The sequence below is a fragment of the Heptranchias perlo genome, chromosome 30, assembly GCF_035084215.1.
Source record: "Heptranchias perlo isolate sHepPer1 chromosome 30, sHepPer1.hap1, whole genome shotgun sequence".
In the NCBI taxonomy this organism is placed as follows: Eukaryota; Metazoa; Chordata; class Chondrichthyes; order Hexanchiformes; family Hexanchidae; genus Heptranchias; species Heptranchias perlo.
In genome coordinates this window covers 30901125-30925911 of record NC_090354.1, presented here as the reverse complement: position 1 = coordinate 30925911, position 24787 = coordinate 30901125, and the positions used below count along the sequence as shown (strand labels likewise).

Here is a 24787-nt window from a genome sequence, read left to right as displayed (position 1 = left end):
GAGAAATGCTGATAGAGACACAAAGAGATGGAGAGAGAAAGAGAAAACGAGACAGATAATGACAGAGAGAGAGAGAGAGATTGCAGCACAAAAAGGGGAGGAGAGGCAAAGAAATAGAAGCAGAGAAAGAGCCACTGAAAGAGACCGAGGAAGAGATAGAGACAGGATTAACCCAGTATTACTGATGCAGTGAAAACGAGCATTAACTCAGTATCACTGCTATGGATTGAGGGGTTATATGCTGGGACATTGTAGGATTCTACATAAAAATAATCCATATTGGGCCAAATAGCCTCCTCAAATGTCCTGATCTCTGAGATTGTGGTGAGAAAAGCCATGGGGTTATAGACACACACAGTATAAGAGTTAAGATTGGAGTGGATGACAAGGTCTACATGATTGGGTCATAATTAGGTCTCAATTATAAATCTAAAGGTCTTAATTATTGGGTCATTGACAAGCAGTTTAAAGTTATCCAGGATAGTGAATAACTTTGTTTTAGATGGGTGAATGCCGTGAAGGCTGATGTTATCGTGCTACAAATGTGAATGGCTTCACCTCTCTGAATGGCATATGAAGCAGCCACAAAGAATTGTGTAGTTATAACTTTGTGAACAATCAGGGACTCTCAGCAGAGTTTAAATAAGCCACATGCAGTCATCATGCAGCAGATACCACTCAAGACTCAGCTTTGTCCTTCTAACCTGAACACTAACACGGCCCTTATCAAAGTCACAAATGACATCCTGTGACTGCGACCGTGGTAAACTATCCCTCCTCATCCTTCTCGACCTGTCTGTAGCCTTTGACACATTTGGCCACACCATCCTCCTCCAAAGCCTCTCCTCTGTCGTCCAGCTGGGTGGGACTGCCCTCGTCTGATTTCATTCTTTTCTACCCAGTCATAGCCAGAGAATCACCTGGAATGGCTTCTTTTCCTACTCCGTTACCTCTGGAGTCCCCCAAGAATCTATCCTTGGCCCCCTCCTATTTCTCATCTACAAGCCTCCCCTTGGCGACATCATCTGAAAACACATCAGGTTCCACATCTGCGCTGACGACACCCACGCTACCTCACCATCACCTCTCAACCCCTCCATTGTCATCGGTCCCCGCCACAAGCACCATTCCCTCACCACTGACTCCATCCCTCTCCCAGGTCACTGTCTGAGGCTGAGCCAGACCATTCGCAACCTTAGCATCCTATTTGACCCTGAGATGAGCTTCCGACCACATATCTTCTCCATCACCAAGACCACCTACTTCCACCTCCATAACATCACCCATCTCCACTCCTGCCTCAGCTCATCTGCTGCTGAAACCCTCATCTATAACTTTGTTGCATCTAGACTTGACTATTCTAATGCTTTCTTGGCTGGCCTCCCATTTTCCACCCTCCATAAACTTGAGCGCATCCAAAACTGCTGCCCACATCCTAACTCGCACCAAGTCTTGTTCACCCATCACCTCTGTGCTTGCTGGCCTAAATTGGCTCCCAGTCCGGCAACACCTCGATTTTAAAATTCTTATCCTTGTTTTCAAATCCCTCCATGGCCTCATCCCTCCCTATCTCTAACCTCCTCCAGCCCTACAACCTTCCGAGATCTCTACGTTCCTCCAATTCTGGCATTTTGCACATCCTCGATTTTAATCACTCCACAATTGGCAGCCTTGCCTTCAGCTGTCGGGCCCTAAGCTCTGGAATTCCCTCCATAAACCACTCCGCCTCTCCTCCTTTAAGACCCTCCTTAAAATCTTTTGGTCATCTATCCTAAGATCTCCTAATGTGGCTCGGTGTCAAATTTAGTTTCATAACGCTCCTGTGAAGCACCTTGGCCCGTTTTACTACGTTAAAGGTGCTATATAAATGCAAGTTGTTGTTGTAAATTGCAAAGTTCACAAGACAGGCCACGGTTCTGTCACAGCTACATGTGATCGGGAAGAGGAGGGAGATGTAATTTCTTGCTGAAGTCATCCACCACCACAGCTAAATGATGTTACATGAATGGAAACTGCATGGGGAGGGGGCTACCTGTCAAACATTCAGTATGTAGGTTCATTTACCAGCGTAAGATGATCAAAAATTAGGAGCAAACACTCAGACAGCACTTTGCAAAAATACAAGACATAATAGAGCTTGTTTGGGAGGTTACAGAGATGAGTCATTGAGGGTTGAGGGACATAGTAGAGGGAACTTTATTCTGTAGTTAACCCGTGCTGTATCTGTCCTGGGAGTGTTTGATGGGACAACGTAGAGGGAGCTTTACTCTGTATCTAACCCGTGCTGTACCTGTCCTAGGAGTGTTTGATGGGACAACGTAGAGTGAGCTTTACTTTGTATCTAACCCATGCTGTATCTGCCCTGGGAGTGTTTGATGGGACAGTGTAGAGGGAGCTTTACTCTGTATCTAACCCGTGCTGTACCTGTCCTGGGAGTGTTTGATGGGACAGTGTAGAGGGAGCTTTACGCAGTATCTAACCAGTGGTGAAAAAGCACACTACTGCAGATGTTGGAATTCTGAAATAAAATCAGAAAATGCTAGAAACACTCAGGTCAGGCATCATCTGTGGAGAGGAAGGGAGGGTTAATACTTCCAAGTTTTGTTATTATTTCTGGGATCTGGACACTAGGTGCACAAAGTGGAAAGTGTTGAATTAGTCATTGCTAATAATCCCTCACCTTGATCAGCATAAAATTTACAAAAAGAAATAAACACAGGGTTTTTCCCCCCGTGTCTTGTTCTTGGGAATTTTATTACGGAAACATGGTGCAGAAAAGAAATTCCTACAAAATCTGATGGATATTAGTTCAGCTCAGGCCCAAAGAAAAAGACAGAACTACAAAATGGAAGACTTTTATTCCAATATAAAAGTGTTTTCTTTTTTATTAAGTCCATGCTTACCACACACATACCATGATTGATTCAATAACTTTCCATTTACTTAAATAAACTCAAGGAAGAACAAAAAGATTCAGCTAACACCCTCCCTTCTGTCATTCTCATGTTACACTGCAGTATTGGATAGAATACGGTGGGTATGATACGTGGGATGCCAGGAGAAGCAATTTAGTGCAAGGTGGCAAGGGGAAGATCTTGGGTTTCCAACCCAAAACACACCGACCAGCCAAAGCTGTACGATTGCTCATAAATATTGCAAGCACTGGCTCACAATCCCAAGGCACAAATCCCAAGGGAATTTCCCTTTTCCACACATGAATAGAAATTTACTCGGCTCAAAATAACAGAATAATAAACAGTAACAGATTTACAGATGGTCACGGGCTCTGCCCCCACTTTGGATGTTGCAAGGGACATCACAGTACATCAGCTCTCAATAGTGTCTCTTTTTGGCCATTTTCTCCTCTGAAGGTGCCGACCCCTCCCCTCCCCCCAGGATACGGTTCCACCGGCCTTCCAGTGACTCGATGGGTGGCCACTCTTCACGTGAACCTAGATTGAGAGTTAACGGCTAATTGACCTAAGAGATGGCCACCACTGTGGGGCCCTCTCCTACGCATCTTTCAGTAGGGGCTACTGGACAGCGGTTAACTGCAGGTAGCCTGGCTGATATTTCCCTCCCCCACACCCTCCCATCACTAGCCCACAAGCGCAGAGACTTAATTATTGCTCTCCTACTGCCACCCTGGTCCAGATTACCCAACTCAGCAGAAACTAGGAATCAAACACAACACCTTCCGGTCGATGTGACTGGGCTCGGCACTGCTTCACTAACTGAACCAGCAGGAGCTGCCCACTGCGTTCCCTTTAAAACCACAATGCTCCACAAACACAGCTTATCTTCCTCAATCTTCAACAGTGCTTCCTTAAGATTAAGCTGGTTCCTTGCAATAGTGTAGAGTCTGATCCTTACTGGTATTATAGCATTTGAACAGAATGAGCCCATGTCATTCAGAGGGGGTTTGGCAGGCAGAGTTCAATCACATTTCAGCAGTTGATTACAATAGTTTTTCTTTGTTGACTTTATAAATGTCTGGGCCCATTGCATGTGCAACAAATACAAAATTCAGACCCTGGGGGTGTTGGGCCATTCAGGAGTGAAATCAGGAAGCACATTTTCACACAAAGGGTAGAGGAAATCTGGAACACGCTCCCTCAAAAGGCTGTGGATTCTGGATCAAAACTGAGATTGATAGATTTTCATTGGGTAAGGGTATCAAGAAAATATGGAGCAAAGGCAGGTAAACGGAGTTGAGGTACAGATCAGCCATGATTTAATCGAATGGTGGAACAGGTTCGAGGGGCTGAATGGCCCCCTCCTGTTCCTATGTTCCCTGAACCCAAAAGTGCTGTTGAGGAGGATAGATCTGGGCATCATTTGCAGCCCCCTACCTTTCACCCGCAATCCTTGCCAGACTTGCTACTCCGTGTATCTCGGAGTTTGCAGTCACAGCCTGCCTGGCTGTAGGATGTAAACTGGGCTGGGATTCAGTGCTGTTCCCTCTCCGGCAAAATGTGGAAGCAAATGCTATTAGATGGCAAGATTACCCCCACTTCCATAGTGAGTGAAAGAGCCCCATTAAAATAGAAATATGAATATAGCTTTTTTTTCCCCCGTGTGTGGGCAAAATGCCCACATTGGCACCGTTGCAATCAGGAGTTCTCAGTGTGGCAGAAACGGAGGTGCAGACCCACGTCCTTTCACGCTGTGCTGCAGCCTCCCTCAGAGTAACACTCGAGTAAGAGCCATCAACAAAAGGCCTAACACCATTGCAGAGGGAAGCGAGAGAGTACAGTGTGAGCGTATGGAACGTATGCAAGAGACAGAGCAAGTAAGTGAAGACGAGAAACAGTGTGTGAGTGAGAGGATATGTGTACAAAAGTGCGATAGTGTGAATGAACATGAGTGAATTATGAGAAATGGGGAGATAGAATAAGTTATGCCAATATAGTTTAGGAGAGACTTACCCAAAGGGAGGGTGACTCAGGAGTCTTCTAAGTGTGACCCAACTCATTAAAAGCTTAACATGAAAACATCTCATTTAACTGAACCTCAGATTTAAAATTTTCCATTAACAACAATGCATTGTTGTGGGGATTGAACTGTACAGCCCAAACCTGAGATGCAGACAAGTCACCTACTCTCTCAATCACAGGAAGGACTCCCAATACATTCAATTCCCTGTCAGACCAGGGGGGGGGGGGGGGGGGGGGGTAAATATCAAATCCAGAACTCTGGACTCGGTCTGATGTTCAGCCGCTGGACTGAGTGATCAGGCTAACGCGTTAGTGGCAGGCGCTGAGGGGCAGGTTGACTGGTGCGGTTTCAGAGAGGCAGCACACCTTAGACAGCCTCACCCCGAATCTGAAGGTAACCCTCCAAAGTTCACACTAACGCTCGCAGTAACATTGGGCAGCCAATAGCCAAGTCCTACAACAAATCCTGAAAGTGGAGAAGGGTACCTTTTTTAAGATGGGCCCCTGCTACCCAAACTGCCTCCTCAAAATGAACATGTATTTGCGATATTGGTAGGTGTTACAAGTCAGCAAATTCTCACAGTACTTGGCAGGGACAGTGACTGTACCGCTGAACCTACACTCCGCTTTCAGGTGGAAACCTCTTTTCCCTTCCCCACATCATACGACACAAGTCCACGCTGAGCTCAGTCAGGGGTGGACTCGAGATTTAGAGTGAAACCACGGGCGCTCGAGAGGATTTTTAAATCGGTGTCTTCTTTACCAGACAGGGTTATCTCAGCCCGGTTCCAGCGGATGCACTGAATTGCGCTTCAGCCAGCGGTTTCCCAATACTTGAAAGAATCCAGCACCTTCACTCTGACTATCGTTCACCACTGTTGGCCCGTATGGAGTGTAGCCCCATCAGCAGGGGCAGTCCCAGGCAGAAAGGCCGGCACACAATACTCCAGAGCACTGCTGACTCACCAGCCAGACTGGCTCATTACTGGGATTCTTCCACTTGGCTCCAGATAACCCTACAATGGGTACGGTGGGCCTGGCCGCATAAAGCGACAGGAGGTTACCGGTGCCCTGTGCTGGTAAGATGCACCCGTGTGTACATTTGAGGGTCCCCGCGTGTTGCCTCTTGCCATCTTTGTCCTGAAGCTCGTGGACTTCGACAAGTGGGGTGTGCCAACGGGGAAAATGTACATGGTCAGGAAAGCAGAAACATGTGGATTCCTCTGGTTTGGTTTGGAGACAAGTCTGAGAGTGGGTTTTTATACACATCAAGACACCTGACTGAATAAAGGAATATGTCTCTCACTCTCCGCTCATTCACCTTTAATTGGAGGTAGGCCTGGTGTAAATGGGTTAAACAGTAACAGTGTCACCTACAGGCTGGGTGACTTTTTATTTCACCCTCTTCCCATTCTCTCCCCTCGCTCCCTCCCTCCCTACCCCCCCACCCCCCATTTTAAGCTGATGATTTTGCTGAGGTCTGGGTGTGGGGATGATACCCGCTCTCTAGTTTTAAAGCAGCCATTCTTCTTGTGCGTATTGAGCGCTGATTGGCTGTTCAATGTGCTGGGGCATAGTTAAGCTAATCTTGCCTTTGCCTGATGTCCAAATGTGCAATTCCAGTAAAGTAGGGACCAGGTCGGGGGGGGGGGGGGGGATAGGAAGAAGAGGGGTGATGAGAAGTGGTCAGGAGCAGATACCCGGGCAAACTTTCTTCCCTCCCAAGCACAGGGGCACTGGGAACAATTGCAGGTTTCCTACTGGCTGAGCTTGGTTCTGTGATTGGCCCATCTCAGTGACACCCCCCCCCCCACCAGCTCAGTGACCCAGCGCCCCCACTCCGGACCGGCTCAGTGACCCACCACCCCCCGGACCGGCTCAGTGACCCAGCGCCCCCCCCCCCGGACCGGCTCAGTGACCCAGCGACCCCCCCCCCCCGTACCTGCTCAGTGACCCAGCGCCCCCACTCCGGAAGGCTCAGTGACCCACCACCCCCCGGACCGGCTCAGTGACCCAGCGCCCCCCCCCCCGGACCGGCTCAGTGACCCAGCGACCCCCCACCCCGGACCGGCTCAGTGACCCAGCGCCCCCCCCGGACCGGCTCAGTGACCCAGCGCCCCCCCCCCCGGACCAGCTCAGTGACCCCCACCCCCCCAGTTGGCTCAGTGACCCAGCGCCTCCACTCTGGACCGGCTCAGTGACCCAGCGCCCCCCCCCACGGACTGGCTCAGTGACCCAGCCCCCACTCCAGACCGGCTCAGTGACCCCCACCCCCCCGATCGGCTCAGTGACCCAGCGCCCCCACTCTGGACCGGCTCAGTGACCCAACGCCCCCCCCCCCAAACCCGGACCGGCTCAGTGACCCAGCCCCCACTCCAGACTGGCTCAGTGACCCCCACCCCCCCAATCGGCTCAGTGACCCAGCGCCCCCACTCCGGACCGGCTCAGTGACCCACCCCCCCGATCGGCTCAGTGACCCACCCACCCCGGACCGGCTCAGTGACCCAGCGACCCCCACCCCGGACCGGCTCAGTGACCCAGCGCCCCACCTCCGGACCGGCTCAGTGACCCAGCGCCCCACCCCCCGGACCGGCTCAGTGACCCAGCGCCCCACCCCCCGGACTGGCTCAGTGACCCAGCCCCCACCCCCCGGACTGGCTCAGTGACCCAGCCCCCCACCCCCGGACCGGCTCAGTGACCCAGCACCACCCCCCCACACCCCAGACCGGCTCAGTGACCCACCCCCCCAATCGGCTCAGTGACCCACCCCCCCAATCGGCTCAGGGACCCACCCACCCACCCCCCCACTCCAAGACCGGCTCAGTGACCCACCAAGCACTGCTTCCAATCACTAAGGGAGTCCTGCACCTTAACAGGATTCTTTTCCTGGCATGTTCCCCTCTCAGTGTTCCATTTAACCCCAGCATATTGCATAGGGCTGAACCAAGCCAACCCAAAGCTCACACGCCTCCACCTTGCTGTTTGGTTATGCAGTAAGAGCCTGCAGTGCCCATTCGATTTGCCAATGACTCCAGCCAGCTAGGGAAATGGGATTCTTCAGTAATCTAATTTTGCAAATACAAGTAGATAAGTCTGTGATATATCTGCATTGCTAATCATCAGGAAATTACGGAGTAAAACTAGGGATCAGTGATATTACTACCACCACCCACAAGTGCCACTGTAAAGTCACTACTGGATCCTAGTGCTCAGTGCGTCGCACATCTGCCCAAATCACCAGTATAAACTCCATGTTTTGACTCCCGAGGGTTCAAATTCAGTCCAGTTAGAAGCTGGCGAGCTGCAGTTGGGGTTGGGGGAGATGAGATCCGGCCCCAGTGCAGTTCACTGCAGAAAGTATCAGAGTTTCATGCAGATTCGAGGATGAGAAGTGGGGCAAGAGGAAGAAAAACACACGACGCCATGTTGTTACGGAACGGCAGATGTGGAACTCACTATCAATTGCTGATCGATTATCCGGGTGCCCTGAGTTTTTTTTTTCATTAAAATCAAACATTTCAATTTGATGTGGGGTCTGCGCTCTCCAGGCAGTCCCCACTCCCCCTCCCCTGGTTATTTGGTAATTCTACATCGCTTTCACTTTGATCTGTTTCATCTTCATCTGCCGCTTCTCCAGTTTCTTCTGCTCACGACGTAGAGCAGCCTCCTGTGAGAAAGGGGAGACCATTAGACCATGCGAGAGGAACAGACGGAAAAGGAAGACCTGCAGAAAATCACCACCGAGAGTTTCTGGTCTGAGGAGAGGTGCTAACCGTGGTAGCACTCTCGCCTCTCTGAGTCGGAAGGTTGTGGTTTCAAGTCCCACTCCAGAGACCTGAGCACATAATCTAGCCTGACACTCCAGTGCAGTACTGAGGGAGTGCTGCACTGTCGGAGGTGACGTTTCTCAGATGAGACGTTGAACTGAGGGGTCTGCCCTCTCAGGTGGATGTGAAAGATCCCATGGCACTATTCGAAGAAGAGCAGCAGTGATCTCCTCGATGGCTTGACCAATATATTTATCCCTCAACCAACATCACTAAAACAGACGATCTGGTCATTTATCTCATTGCTGATGGTGGGATCTTGCTGTGTGCATATTGGCTGCCACGTCAACTTCATCACAACAGCGATTACACTTAAAAAAAAAAGTAATGAATTGGCTGTAAAACATTTTGGGAGGTCCTGAGGTTGTGAAAGGCACTATATAAATGTAAGTTCTTTCTTTAACTACAGCGAATGTGCATTCCCAGAAAGGGGTTTGTTACTATAGGCTACATTTGCTCATCTCAAGGGTTAGCAACAGGGTCACCTGCCCATCCCAGAGGAAGATGTGCAGACAGGGATTGGCGGGGGGTGTTTAGAGAATGAGAAAGCCGCCTCTGGCGACTCCTCTGCTTCCGTGTCCCTCGATGCAGTGTACAGCAGGAGTGGTGCCAAAACCCAGCAGGCTAGTGAGCAACATGGTCACTTGTTCACATTCATTGCCTTGGTATTTATCAGCTAAAATGAGCGTCAGCTTGACTTAGTGGGTAACACACTCCCACTCCAGAGACATGGGCCCATAATCAAAGTAGTACTGAGGGAGTGCTGCACTGTCTTTCGGATGAGGCGTTAAACTAAGGTCCCATCTGCCTGCTTAAGTGGGTGCAAAAGATACCATGGCACTATTGGAAGGGGGGCAGAGATTTCTCCTGGTGTCTTGGCCAACATTCCTCAAACAACAGCCACAAAATGGTCAGTCATTTGCTGTTTGTGGGACCTTGCTATGTGCAAATTCATTGGCTGCAAAGCACTTGGGGACATCCTGAGATCAGGTGCTGTATAACTACAAATTCTGTCTTAAATTCCCGTTTCCACAGAAGTCAAACACTGCAAAGTGTTTACGCATCGCACAAATGATGCTTAGGTTAGACAGAATAAAGTTACTCCTACACTGTCCCATCAAACACTCACAGGGCAGGTACAGCACGGGTTAGATACAGAGTAAAGCTCCCTCTACACTGTCCCATCAAACACTCCCAGGGCAGGTACAGCACAGGTTAGATACAGAGTAAAGCTCCCTCTACACTGTCCCATCAAACACTCCCATAGTAGGTACAGCACGGGTTAGATACAGAGTAAAGCTCCCTCTACACTGTCCCATCAAACACTCCCAGGGCAGGTACAGCACGGGTTAGATACAGGGTAAAGCCCAATGTGCCTCTGCCACAGAACAGTGGCCCCCCCACCGCACCAATGGGACAGTTTTGCATGTCTCACAGTGATCCAGTGGCTTCTCGAGCAAGATTATCAATTTCATGACAAATATTATCAAATTATATGCAGTTTTGTGGTGTGGGGTCATGCCCACAGGGATTAGGCTGAGACGATACAAACTCACTTCGCGTAAGACCCTTGCAGCCAGCACGGTTTCATTCCAGTAGCCTGGGCTGGATCTGAACGCAGGTCCCAGAAATGAAAGGCCACTACCCACCCACATAGAGCGACTGACCGAGAGCTGGGTCAGTCCTAAGGCTGCTTTGTACCTCAAGCCTGCGCTGTTTCTCTGGGTCCTCCTCATTCATGATCCTTTCTTTCTCCGCGCGCTTTTTCTCCTCCCTGCGTGTCTGTGCAGCCTCTTGACGTTGCGCGTGAGTCATCTTTAGAAAGTTCTCCTCCACACGAGCACGATTTTTATCAGCTTTCATCTTACCCTGGGCGGGGGGAGTGCAAAATATTAGAGTTAGTGCCCAGTTACGTGTGCAGTTAGATGCTTATAACAATGAGGCGAGGGCAGAGGCAGTGCGGAGACGGGGGCAGAAGTGGGTTAGAGGACAGACAGGGAGAGAAGTGGGGGGCGGGAGAGACAGGGAGAGAAGCGGGGGTGTGGGGGGAGAACAGGGAGTGAAGCGGTGGGGGGGGGGGGGGGGGAGACACACACACGGAGAGAAGCTGGAGGTGGGGGAAAGGGAGAGATAGTGAGGGTTCAGAGTAAATATGTTCCCACAATTAAGAAGGGTGGGACTCCCAAATCTGGAACCCCCTGGATGTCAAGGATTATAGAGCAGGATAAGCAAAAAAGGGAAGCTTATGTCAGCTACTAAGAGCTCAATACTGCAGAAAGCAGAGAGGATTATAGAAAGTGCAGAGGTGAAATTAAAAAGGAAATTAGGAAAGCAAAGAGGGCATGAAAAAATATTGGCAAGTAAAATCAAGGAAAACCCAAAAATGTTTTATAAATACATAAAGGACAAGAGGATAACTAAGAAAAGAATAGGGCCTGTTAGACACCTAAAAGTTAACCTGTGTGTGGAGGCAGAAGACGTGGGCATGGCTCTTAATGAATACTTTGCCTGTCTTCACAAAAGAGGGGGACGATGCAGAGATTGCAGTTAAGGAGGAGTGTGAAATATTGGATGGGATAAACATAGTGAGAGGGGAAATATTAGGGGGTTTAGCATCTTTGAAAGTAGATAAATCGCCAGGCCCGGATGAAATGTATCCCAGGCTGTTAACAGAAGCCAGGGAGGAAATAGCGGAGGCTCTGACCATCATTTTCCAATCCTCCCTGGCTACAGGTGTGGTGCCGGAGGATTGGAGAACTGCTAATGTTGTACCAACGATTAAAAAGGGAGAAAGGGAAAGACCGATTAATTACTGGCCAGTCAGCCTAACCTCAGTGGTGGGCAAATTATTGGAAACAATTCTGAGGGACAGTATTAATCGTCATTTAGAAAGGCACAGATTAATCAAGGACAGTCAGCATGGATTTGTTAAGGGATGGCCGTGTCTGACTAACTTGATTGAATTTTTTGAGGCTGTAACAAGGAGGGTTAATGAGGGTAACACGTTTCATGTAGTCTACATGGATTTTAACAAGGCTTTTGACAAGGTCCCACGTGGCAGACAGGTCAAAAAAGTAAAAGCCCATGGGACCCAAGGACAGCATGATATTATTGCTATAACAGAAACCTGGCTTAAAGAGGGGGATAATTAGCAGCTCAATATCCCTGGATATAGAGTTTTCAGGCAGGATAGAGTGGGTGATAAAAAAGGAGGGGGGGTAGCATTATTGGTTAAAGAATCAATTACAGTTGTGAGAAGGGATGATATGCTAAATGGATCATCAATCGAGGCCATATGGGTTGAGCGAAGAAATAAAAAAGGAGCAGCCACACTACTAGGAGTGTACTATAGACCCCCGAATAGCAAAAGGGAGATAGAAGAACAAATATGTAGGCAAATTTCTGAGTGCAAAAATAAGAGGGCAATAATAGTAGGGGACTTCAACTACCCTAACATCAACTGGGATTCAAACAGTGTGAGGGGCACAGAGGGCACAAAATTCTTGATCGGTGTCCAGGAGAACTTTTTTAGCCAGTACGTGACAAGCCCAACAAGAGGGGATGCAATTCTAGATTTAGTCCTGGGAAATGAAGATGGGCAAGTGGGTGAAGTGACAGTGGGTGACCATATTGGGAATAGTGACCACAATTCAGTTAGTTTTAGCATTATTATGGAAAAGGACAGAGTTAAATCAGGAGTAAACGTTTTAAATTGGGGGAAGGCAAATTTTACAGAACTAAGAGGTAATTTGGCAGAAGTGGACTGGACACAACTACTTGAGGAGAAATCAGTGGCAAGCCAGTGGGAGGCACTAAAAAGTGAAATTCTACGGGTACAATGCAGACACGTCCCCTCAAAGAAAAAGGGTGACACTGCCAAATTTAGAGCCCCCTGGTTGTCTAGAACTATACGGGGCAAGATAAAGCAGAAAAAGAAAGCTTATGCCTGTCACAGAAAACTAAATGCTGCAGAAAGCCTGGAGGAGTATAGAAAGTACAGGGATGACTTAAAAAAGGGAAATAAGAAAAGCAAAGAGAGGGCATGAAAAAATATTAGCTAGTAAGATGAAAGAAAACCCAAATATGTTTTATCAGTACATTAAGAACAAGAGGATAGCTAAGGAAAAGGTGGGACCTATCAGGGATGATAAGGGTAACTTGTGTGTAGAAGCAGAGGATGTGGGTAGGGTTTTAAATGAATATTTTGCCTCTGTATTCACAAGGAAAGGGATGATCTGGACATAGTAGTTAAAGAGGAGAGGTGTGAAATATTGGATAATGTAAACATAACGAGAGAGAAGTACTAGAGGGACTGGAATCCTTGAAAGTTGATAAGTCACCAGGGCCAGATGGATTGTTTCCTGGGCTATTGAAGGAAGCCAGGGAGGAAATAGCGGATGCTCTGAGGATCATTTTCCAATCCTCACTAGATACAGGGGAGGTACCGGAGGACTGGAAGACTGCAAACGTTGTACCGTTGTTTAAAAAGGGTACGAGGGAAAGGCCGAACAATTATAGGCCGGTCAGTCTTACCTCGGTGGTGGGCAAACTATTAGAATCAATACTGAGAGACAGGATAAACTGTCACTTGGAAAGGCATGGTTTAATCAGGGATAGTAGCACGGATTTGTTCAGGGAAGGTCATGCCTTACAAATCTGATTAAATTCTTTGAGGAAGTGACAAGGAGGATTGATGAGGGTAGTGCAGTGGATGTTGTCTACATGGATTTTAGTAAGGCATTTGACAAGGTCCCACATGGCAGACTGGTCAGAAAGGTAAAAGCCCATGGGATACAGGGAAAAGTGGCGAATTGGATCCAAAATTGGCTCAGTAACAGGAAACAAAGGGTAAAAGTCGATGGATGTCTTTGCGAATGGAAATCCGTTTCCAGTGGTGTGCCACAGGGCTCAGTGTTGGGTCCCTTGCTGTTTGTGGTATAAATTAATGATTTGGACTTGAATGTAGGGGGCATGATTGGCAAATTTGCAGACGACACAAAAATTGGCTGTGTAGTTGATAGTGAAGAGGAAGGATAGCTGTAGACTCCAAGAAGATATCAATGGGCGGAAAAGTGGCAAATGGAGTTCAACCCGGAGAAGTGTGAGGTAATGCACTTAGGGAGGGCAGACAGTAGAAGGGAATACGCAGTAAACAAGAATATATTGAGGGGTAGAAGAAGTGAGAGACCTTGGAGTGCATGAGCACAGGTCCCTAAGGTGGCAGTACAGGTAGATGAGGTTGTGAAGAAGGCATACGGAATGCTCTCTGTTATTAACCGAGATATAAAATACAAAAGCAGGGATGTAATGATGGAACTGTACAAAACGCTGGTATGGCCACAGCTGGAGTATTGTGCGCAGTTCTGGTCACATTACAGGACGTAATTGCTCTGGAGAGAGTGCAGAGAAGGTTTACAAGAAAGTTGCCAGGACTTTAAAATTGCTTTTACGAGGAGAGATTGGATAGGCTGGGGTTGTTTTCCTTGGAGCAGAGGAGGCTGAGGGGAGACTTGATTGAGGTGTACAAAATTATGAGGGGCCTAGATAGAGTAGACAGGAAGTACCTGTTTCCCCTAGCAGAGAGGTCAAGAACTAGAGGACATAGATTTAAGCTGATTGGCGCAAGGATTCGAGAGGACATGAGGAAAAACCTTTTTACCCAGAGGGTGGTGGGTGTATAGAATTCACTGCCCGAATTGGTGGTAGAGGCAGGGACCCTCAACTCTTCTAAAAAGTACCTGGATCTGCACCTAAAGTGCTGTAAGCTGCAGGGCTATGGACCGGGTGCTGGAAGATGGGATTAGAACGGGCACCTGGTTGTTCTTCGAACCAACGTGGACACGATGGGCTGTATAGCCCCCTTCTGTGCTGTATCTTTTCTACGGTTCTGTGGTTCTATGGAAAGTGGCAAGTTAGATCCAAAATTGGCTCAGCGGCAGGAAACAAAGGGTAATGGTCGACGGGTGTTTGTGTGACCGGAAGGCTGTTTCCAGTGGGGTTCCGCAGGGCTCAGTACGAGGTCCCTTGCTTTTTGTGGTATATATCAATGATTTAGACTTAAATGTAGGGGGCATGATTAAGAAGTTTGCAGATGATACAAAAATTGGCCGTGTGGTTGATAGTGAGGAGGAAAGCTATAGACTGCAGGAAGATATCAATGCACTGGTCAGGTGGGCAGAAAAGTGGCAAATGGAATTCAATCCAGAGAAGTCTGAGGTAATGCATTTGGGGAGGGCAAACAAGGCATGGGAGTACACAATAAATGGGAGGATACTGAGAGGTGTAGAGGAACAAAGGGACCTGGGAGTGAACGTCCACAGATCCCTGAAGGTAGCAGGACAGGTAGATAAGGTGGTTAGGAAGGCATACGGGATACTTTCCTTTATTAGCCAAGGCATAGAACATAAGAGCTAGAACTATATGCTAGAACTGTATAAAACAATAGTGAGGCCACAGCTAGAGTACTGCATACAGTTCTGGACAGCATATCACAGGAAAAATGTGATTGCCCTAGAGAGGGTACAAAGGATGTCGCCAGGACTGGAGAATTTTAGCTATGAGGAAAGATTGGATAGGCTGGGGTTGTTTTCTTTGGCACAAAGGATACTGAGGGGAGAGTTAATGCTGAGAGGATTAGAGGAGAGTTGAGAAGACATTTTTTCCCTCAGAGGGTGGTGGGGGTCTAGAACTCATTGCCTGAAAGAGCGGCAGAGGCAGAAACTGTCATCGCATTTAAAAAGTACTTGGATATGCACCTGAAGCACCATAACCTACAAGGCCCCAGACCAAGTGCTGGGAAGTGGGATTAGGCTGGATAGCACGGACACGATGGGCCGAATGGCCTGCTTCTGTGCTGTAAATTTCTATGGTTGGGGCGGCCGGGGGGGGGCGACGGGAAGAGCGGCCGGGGGGGGCGACGGGAAGAGCGGCCTGGGGGGGGGGCGACGGGAAGAGCGGCCTGGGGGGGGGGGCGACGGGAAGAGCGGCCGGGGGGGGGGGGCGACGGGAAGAGCGGCCGGGGGGGGGGGCGACGGGAAGAGCGGCCGGGGGGGGGGCGACGGGAAGAGCGGCCGGGGGGGGGGCGACGGGAAGAGCGGCCGGGGGGGGGGGGCGACGGGAAGAGCGGCCGGGGGGGGGGGCGACGGGAAGAGCGGCCGGGGGGGGGGGCGACGGGAAGAGCGGCCGGGGGGGGGGCGACGGGAAGAGCGGCCGGGGGGGGGGGCGACGGGAAGAGCGGCCGGGGGGGGGGGCGACGGGAAGAGCGGCCGGGGGGGGGGGGCGACGGGAAGAGCGGCCGGGGGGGGGGCGACGGGAAGAGCGGCCGGGGGGGGGCGACGGGAAGAGCGGCCGGGGGGGGGCGACGGGAAGAGCGGCCGGGTTGGGCGACGGGAAGAGCGGCCGGGGGGGGGCGACGGGAAGAGCGGCCGGGTTGGGCGACGGGAAGAGCGGCCGGGTTGGGCGACGGGAAGAGCGGCCGGGGGGGGGCGACGGGAAGGGAAGTGGGAAGGGAGGAAGCAGAGTAGAGAGAAGAGCAAGGGAAACTGGTAAATGGAAATGTCACCCACTCGTCGATTGTCAAACCAATCAGTCCCCCCGGGACAGCCGGCCATTGAGACTCTGGTCTGCAGTGAACCAGCCATGAAGCAAAGCGCGCGCAATGTGCTCTCACCTCTCTGTTCAGACGGTACTTCTTTGCCTTGTCAATGCTGTAAATAACCATGTTCATTAGCGGTAGCAAGGACTCCATGTCCTTTGGAGAAGTGTTGCTGATACCAGGCACTGCACAGAATAAACACACACGAGGCCTGATCACGATCATGATCTGTCACATTGCACGGACAGAAATAGCTTCACGGATGAAATACTGAAATTGGACAGATTTGATCTCAGGACAGGACCGAGGTGGGGCTTCCGATACCCGACTGAAACTCTGGTCGATATCGAGAGAGTAATTGCTAGGCATCCAAAGTTTTTTAATCCACCAATACAATTTCCCCCTACCAACTACTCCCATTTTTTCACCCCCTAAATTATTCAAGTCTGAAATCTACATTTTCTCCTGTCTCTGTCCTGCATAGGGTGCTGACTCTCACTGGGGTCTGCCCGCCCTCTTGTACCTTCGTATCATTTATTAGGTTTTAGCTGCTTTGTTCCACGGCCAACCATTGGAGGAGCCAGTTAACACCAGAGAACTCCTGCCCCAGGCTCGCCTGCTCCAACCCACGTGCAGACGCACATGGCGGCAATGAGACTGGTCTGGAAGCAGATTTTTTTCTCCAGCCGGTGCGGTGCGCTCAGACCCAGGGGAGGAGAGAGGCTCACAGCTGCTTTAGTGAATCACTGACAAAATAAGAAAATGAACCCAGAAACCGAGACTTACCGTTAAATGTAAACAGTAGTGTCTTTTTAGTGTCAGGCAGCTTGAGGGGCTGGCCCTCTCTAAACAAAAACAATGGGAGAAAGAAAAGAGAATTCAGCAAATTAAAGAGGCACAGACTCCAGTTTACTTTTTAAAGGTTTCCTCCTGATTGTACCGACAGGCGACAAATTAAATATTGCAGAATATTCCACACTTACTGCCAAGGAGTAAATAAAAGGTCATTAAAACTACTGATTTTAATTTAGAGCACCAATAATTCATCTCTCCTTCACTCTCCCAACACGAACTGAAAGGATCAAAATGGTTTAAGTGGCTTTCTCAGAGGTTGCTGTTACAAGCAACGCATCACTGGCATTACACACAGGTCCGATTTATTTTCCAATTGGTTAGAAGTTAAGAGTCACTGAGACAGTTGCATTACAGTCCAGTGCTCTCAACGGCCTCTTTGCTCCCTGAAGGTGCCGACACTCTGTTGGATACAGGTTTCACAGGCGAATAGCATCCTCCAGTATCTCACCCAAACAGCCATTCCTGCACAAGCCCAAATACAGAGTGTCAGCAGGCTATTCAACAGAGTGCGTCACAGGGAAGCCCAATCCTGTACTCATCCGGCAACCACACGCACTCTCTCTAGGAGTCACCGGGAACCCTGGATAATTGTTTCCAACCTAGCCCTGGGACCCTGAGGCCAATGGTAGTGCCTCACTGTTGCCCCAGCATAGACCAACTAACTGAGCACATACTGCACAGTGCGGTCCTGGTCTATGTGGCTCAGAGTTATACTGGACAGTGCGGTCCTGGTCTGTGTGGCTCAGTCCCAGCAGGAGAGCATATTGGGGTTCCAGCATCCATGACATGGAGGATTCTACACTCATTAAATTCCGAGCATGTCTGGCATCAGTAACTGCTATTAGGGAGAGGTGATGCCCTGGTGCCAGGCACATTCATACAGGGACACAGATATACAGAAGGCCTTTCCCCAATGTGTGCCCTGGTAGCTCGGCAGAGTATTGGCAGAGGCCCAAGAGCAGGACTTTGACCTCCCCCCTCAGGGCCACCCCCCCCGACCGCAACGCTCCCCACCCTCCCCAGGGACCCCCGACCACATCACCCCCCTCACAAAACTATTCCCCAATCAACAAAAATCTGCAAAATTTAAACATTTCGGCTAGCGGGATTTCCCACCCCACCAACTCTCAAAAGGTTACAGTTCAGCAGGTGTAGCGGCCCCCTCATACAGATATCACTGATACCTACTCTTGCATAATTTTAGCCCCAGAGAACTGGTCCGAGAAATGAACAGACTCAATCTTGTCGGCGTGATTCGACAGAAAGTGCACCATCTGGGAACAGAAAGAGAGAAAGATGTCTAAACATTTCAGCATGGGACAAGTCAATCTCCAGCAAACACCCGAACGGAGTTGCAAAGACACCATCTGTCACTGTATGAATAGGAATATGGTGGACTGGTTGTGGTGGGGGGGAAGAGATAAGGGTCGCAGTTGAGTGGGAGGGTATTGGATGGGCAACGGGTCAGATATCGTCCTTGCATCATTGTAACCTGGGCACAAAATTCCAGTTGGCAAGGACTCACAAAATGGAGGGGGCACAGGACGATTGATGTGGAAAATGGGCACTGGTAGAGTGGGTGCAGAGGGAGTTTTCCTCTGTATCTAACCTGTGCTGTACCTGCCCTGGGAGTGTTTGATGGGACAGTGTAGAGGGAGCTTTACTCTGTATCCAACCCTTGCTGTACCTGCCCTGGGAGTGTTTGATGGGACAGTGTAGAGGGAGCTTTACTCTGTATCCAACCCTTGCTGTACCTGCCCTGGGAGTGTTTGGTGGGGCAGTGTAGAGGGAGGTTTTAGTGTCAGCTGGGTTCAGTTGGTAGCACTCTTGAGAGCAGCTCATGGGTTGAAATCTCACTCCAAGACTTCAGCACACAACCTGGACTGACATTTCAGTGCAGTACTGAGGACTGCTGCAGGTGCCATCTATTAGATAAGAGGTTTAGCCAAAGCCCCGTCTACCTGTTCAGCGGGATGTTAAAGATCCCGTGGCACTATTTGAAGAGGAGCACGCAGTTCTCCTGGTGCCCCAGCCAATATTCCTGCCTCAACCGATGTCACCAAAAACATATGCTTTGTAGGACCCTGCCTTGTGCAAATTAGCTGCCACATTCGACTACCAAACAGTACAGATGGCAATTCAAAAAAGTAATTAATCGGGTGTAAACCGCTTTCTGACACACTGAGCACATGGGAAGGTGCAATAGAAATGCACGTTTTTTTTCTCCTTGCTTTAGATGTAACTGTGGGGCACCTGACTCGGAACTGCTTCACATTGACAATGAATGCTGCAAGTGAAGTGTTCCATTCCTCACCATGATAAACGCAAACTTCACAAGCTAAATTAACCTAAACTTGGTACTTTGAAAGAGTGGGGGGGCATGTATTTGCACTGACTTCTGATTTTAACCAAAGCCCTGGACCTGGGAAGAGGGAGGCAGATCCGACTATCTCTGCCCAGTGATGGGCAAAGTTCTGGTTTTCGTGGATGGACAAGAGCTTCATTTTATTCCCCGTTCATCCGATTTATTAAAATGTATCAGTTTCATATTTGGAATCCATTCTCGATTACCCCACAGATATGTTTATGAACCCAATACCAGGCTTGTTTTATTCTCCCCATCTCCTCTCCTGATGGTGGCGTTTCCTGGTGGGATACGGGTTCCAGTTACTGCCCAACCACACCCTGTACAAGTGGCCATTCTTCATGCACGACCCTAAACATTCAGCATTAACTGTAAAGAGCCTCAGAGCCGAGCCCAAGACAATCCTCACCCAGCGTACACGCACACGCGCGCACGATCAGACACACGTACACACGTGTACTTTCCAGCTAACGACCCCGAGTGCTGAGGCCAATTGTGTGCCCCTACTGCCAGCTGGCTGAGATTTATTAACTTAGCAGGTACCAGGGGTGTAACCTAGTCAGTTACGTGCTGCTTTTAAAAGATGAGCGATCAGAGGACTTGAGGCCTAGGCTGTAGCAGAGAATCTCTGTTAAATTAACACCAAGTCCAGTGAGGAATTCTGTTAACTTGTGAAAGTTCTACTCATTTCCCAATTCCACACACTCACCCTGTTGTCCAGGACACCCTCTGTGACCTCGCCCATCTCAGACAAGATAGATAGCGAATCAGGAAGCCCAAACTTAATCCCTGACTTGGGCTTATCGCTGCAGAACTCGCTCTAGAAAGAAAGGCAGAGCATGTTTATAACACTGTGATCATGGTGCAGTAATCACAGTCTCCCAAGTAGAAGCTGGAGGACCTGCAGTTAGTCCACAGCAAACTATCGATCCACCAACACAATGGAGATTAAACACACGTCAATCAGGAATGTGCTTATAGCAGCCACCCTCCCTGCCATTGCTGAAGTGTCAGTGTAAAAGGCCAGTGTTCAATGCAGTTTTTCATTTCCAGCTGTGGTTACAGGACAACAGAAAGCTCTGGAATGTGTTCTAGGTGTTAAACACAAGTGCCCTAGTGTCTGCATTTATCTGCCTGCAGTCTGTGTTCAGCTGCTATCAGATACAGGAAGAATTGAAGGGCAGTCACTGCAATGATTTCCATCCTCCCCTACACAGGAAAATATTTAGATACTCAGCGATCTGTAAACTCCTGTTACATTGTAACATTAGGAACAGAAGGAGGCCATTCACCCCCTCAGGCCTGCTTCCCCATTCAATTAGATCATGGCTGATCGGCACCTCAACTCCATTTTCCTGCTTTTGCTCATTATCTCGATAACTTCACCCAACAAAAATCTATCTACCTATCTCAGTATTGAAAGCTACTAATCAACTGTCAGTAATACTGTCAGTTAAATTGGTGAAACCACAGCTTCAGAAATATCCAACTTGTGTAAACAGCACCAGGAAAGTAACACTTCACATGACAGTGACAGACATCGAGGGCCAGACCCCATGGGCATGGACCAATACCAGCCTTACATACTGTACAAAATGTTCGCAAAGAGCAACAGCTGCCACGACTGTCCCCCATTATTCCTCGTGCCGTTACATACCAAGTCCTGCATCTCCTTCTGCATCCGGACCATGGCCTTCCGTGACCCGATGGCAAACACGTAGGTGTCCATGTCTTCCTCATTCATTGTCACTTTGATTTGCTACAGAAGGAACCACAAGAAGCTCTCATTTCCATTCCTTCCTTAAAAGACAAACATTTACGCAGTAAACCGAGGATGCAAGAAAATAAAAAACAATGGCAGAAAGCTGGAACGTGGGGCAGGAGAGTTATCAGTTACCTCACATCTGCATTCAGCAAGGAAGAGCAGTTCTCTACAAATAGCAGAGGAGGAGCTCACAGTGTGCAAGTAATGGCGGGTATGGTTAAATAAGGGTTAGACACCCTTAGGCTGGAAGAAGAACCTGGGCTAAATTACTTGCACCTATGAATGTCAAGACAGACAGAGATTAAAATCAGAACACAAAAAATGGGGGACATACTTAATGGGATGAACCAAAAGGAAAATACTGCAGATAATGAAAATCTAGAAAAAGCTGGAACTACTCAGCAGGCCAGGCAGCATCTGTGGAGAAACAGAAGTCAGCCAGTCATCATTTCACAAAGGGTCTTTAGATCTGAAACGGCAACTGACTGACTCCTGTTTTTCCACAGATGCTGCCTGACTTACATAACGATGTTGAACTAGCTAGGGGAAAGGCAGAGACAGATCTTGTAGCGGTAGCAGGTTCAACACCATGTCCAAATCGTTGCGGATCAGCTTTCAACAAGGTAAACAGAATGCAGAGCTATACTGCCAAATCAGTAGGGAATGAAGGCTGAGGCTAACTTGTTGCAGCTGCACAGTGCTTTGGTTAGACTGCATCTTGTAATGTGGAGTGCAGTTTCTGGCCACTGAGGCACAAAGGAAACACCTGGAAGCAGAGACCAGTCATGAGGCTGATCCCTAACGTCAGATAGACTGAGTTAAGAGGATCGGTTAGGAAACAGAGGACTTTTCATCTTTGAAAGGAGACAAGTCAAAGGGACCTTGCAGATGCACAAGATACAAAGTGGAATGGAAAAGGTTAATCCGGAGTCACTATTCCAAGTTAAACCAATGACAGCAGGACAAGGGGACATGTGCAAAGTAATTTCAGTGTTGGTGTTAGGAAACACTTCATCTCACAAAGCGAGATCACCACCTGCAACCATGGCTGGTTGAGATAACGGAGGTGAGAAGAGGCAGTTAAGTCTCTGTGATGGGGAGGGGGAAGAAACTGTAAGTTTCTGCGGAAGAGAGCTAGAAGGGCTGAATGGCCTCCCTCTAATTTATGAAATTAGTGAAAGTTTAACTGACAATTTTGTAAGTTTGCTAAATTTGGGAGAGGTTCTTGATGAAATGTCCCGATTGGAAAAGGGCTAATGTAACCCCATTATTCGAAGCGAGAGTTCGATATATCTTGGTTTCGGAGTGGTTGGAGAGGGAGGAGTTACGCATGGACTGTGGATGAAACGAGCTTGATGGGCTGAATTCTCTTGCCAAGCATTAAGATCTTTGGGAAATCTAAAGAATTTGTGAAAGGAGAGTTTGCATTGATTCAGGAATGGGAGCCCTTGGTTAACTAATCTGTTGGGAGTTTTTTTCTAAGAAGCTACTGACAACAGCAGATATTGTATCCATGGGACTTTCAGAAATTTTTTAACAAGATTAGATTTGCTTGCCTATTGATTATAAATGGCCAACAATTCTAGTCTTCAGATTCCATGGTAACAACTAATAGTTCAAGTAAGGAATAAAGAATCACAGAATAGGAGCTTAAGTATGGAGCAGGATAAATAACCAGCTTAAAAAGGGAACAGGCTGGAAAGGGGTTACGAGGAGGGTACCCTAGGGGTCTCCATTGGAACCCTTGCTATTTTTAGCATATTAATATGGATCATAAGCAAAATCCCAAAATATTCAGATGATACAAATTAAGAGGCTAAGCACTTACTGAACAGACAAACAGATTCATTGGTATTTAAGGGTACGATTCTGACCGGCTATTCCAATATGGATATTTAATGCGCTCACACTATATCCTTCTGCACATTCTAACATAGGAAGGAACATAGGAACAGGAGTAGGTCATTCAGCCCCTCGAGCCTGTTCCGCCATTCAATTAGATCATGGCTGATCAGTATCTTAACTCCATCTACCTTTCTTGATTCCATAATCCTTAATACCCTTGCCTAACAAAAGTCTGTCAATCTCAGTTTTTGAATTCCAGATTTCCATTACCCTTTGTGTGAAGAAGTGCTTCCTGGCATCACCCCTGAATGGCCTAGTTCTAACTTTAAGGTGATGCCCCCTTGATCTGGACTCCCCCCACCAGAGGAAATAGTTTCTCTCTATCTACCCTATCAACTCCTTTAGTCATCTTAAACACCTTAATCTTTATACTCAAGGGAATAAAAGCCTAGTCTATGCAATCTGTCCTCATAATTTAACCCTCTTAGCCCCAGTATCAATCTGGTGAAACTGCACTGCACTCCCTCCAAGGCCAATATACCCTTCCTGAGGTGCAGTGCCCAGAACTGAATGCAATACTCTAAATGGGGTCTTTATACAATTGTAGCATAACTTCCACCCCTTTGTATTCCAACCCCCTTGAGTTAAAGGCCAACTTTCCATTAGCGTTTTAAATTATTTTTTGTACCTGTCCACTAGCTTTTAGTGATTCCTGTACTTGGACCCCATAATAGCTATGCTCCTCTTTCTACCACAGTTTTGCCCACTCACTTGATCTATCAATGCCCCTTTGCAATTTTCTGCTCCCATCTACACAATTTACTGTGCCACCACCTTGGTGTCGTCAGTAAACTTGGATATATGGCTTTCTATTCCTTCATCTAAGTCATTGATAAACAGTGAAAAGCTGAGGCCCCAGTACAGATTCCGGGGGGACACCACTAGTCACATCCTGCCAATTGGAGTACATACCCATTATCCTTTAATCTCTAACACCTATTGTCTAACCAATTCCCGACCCATGTCAATAGGTTGCCTCCAAATCAAAGTGGTCTCATTTTTGTTAATGGTCTCTCATGTGGAACCTTATTGAATGCCTTCTGAAAGTCCATATAAACAACATCCATAGACACTCCCTATTTACCACATTAGTTACCTCCTCAAAAAGTTCAACTAGGTTAGTTAGACATGACTTGCACTTTCATAGAATCATAGAAGTTACAACATGGAAACAGGCCCTTCGGCCCAACATGTCCATGTCGCCCAGTTTATACCACTAAGCTAGTCCCAATTGCCTGCACTTGGCCCATATCCCTCGATACCCATCTTCCCCATGTAACTGTCCAAATGCTTTTTAAAAGACAAAATTGTACCCGCCTCTACTACTGCCTCTGGCAGCTCGTTCCAGACACTCACCACCCTTTGAGTGAAAAAATTGCCCCTCTGGATCCTTTTGTATCTCTCCCCTCTCACCTTAAATCTGTGCCCCCTCGTTATAGACTCCCCTACCTTTGGGAAAAGATTTTGACTATCGACCTTATCTATGCCCCTCATTATTTTATAGACTTCTATAAGATCACCCCTTAACCTCCTACTCTC

At 48.4% G+C, this 24787-nt stretch overlaps 1 protein-coding gene across 1 annotated transcript in view; it reads right to left on the bottom strand.

Annotated features, from left to right (window-relative positions):
* Positions 1–7744: 7744 nt before the first annotated feature.
* ccdc47 (coiled-coil domain containing 47) overlaps positions 7745–24787 on the bottom strand; it is a 62454-nt gene continuing 45411 nt past the window's right edge. The window contains exons 7-13 of the mRNA XM_067969272.1: positions 21236–21337; positions 20288–20398; positions 18402–18487; positions 17145–17203; positions 16434–16543; positions 10466–10633; positions 7745–8604 (exon numbers count right to left, since the gene is read on the bottom strand). Of these exons, the coding sequence (XP_067825373.1) occupies positions 8524–8604; positions 10466–10633; positions 16434–16543; positions 17145–17203; positions 18402–18487; positions 20288–20398; positions 21236–21337 (717 nt within the window). The 3' untranslated portion in view covers positions 7745–8523. The remainder of the gene's footprint in view (positions 8605–10465; positions 10634–16433; positions 16544–17144; positions 17204–18401; positions 18488–20287; positions 20399–21235; positions 21338–24787) is intronic.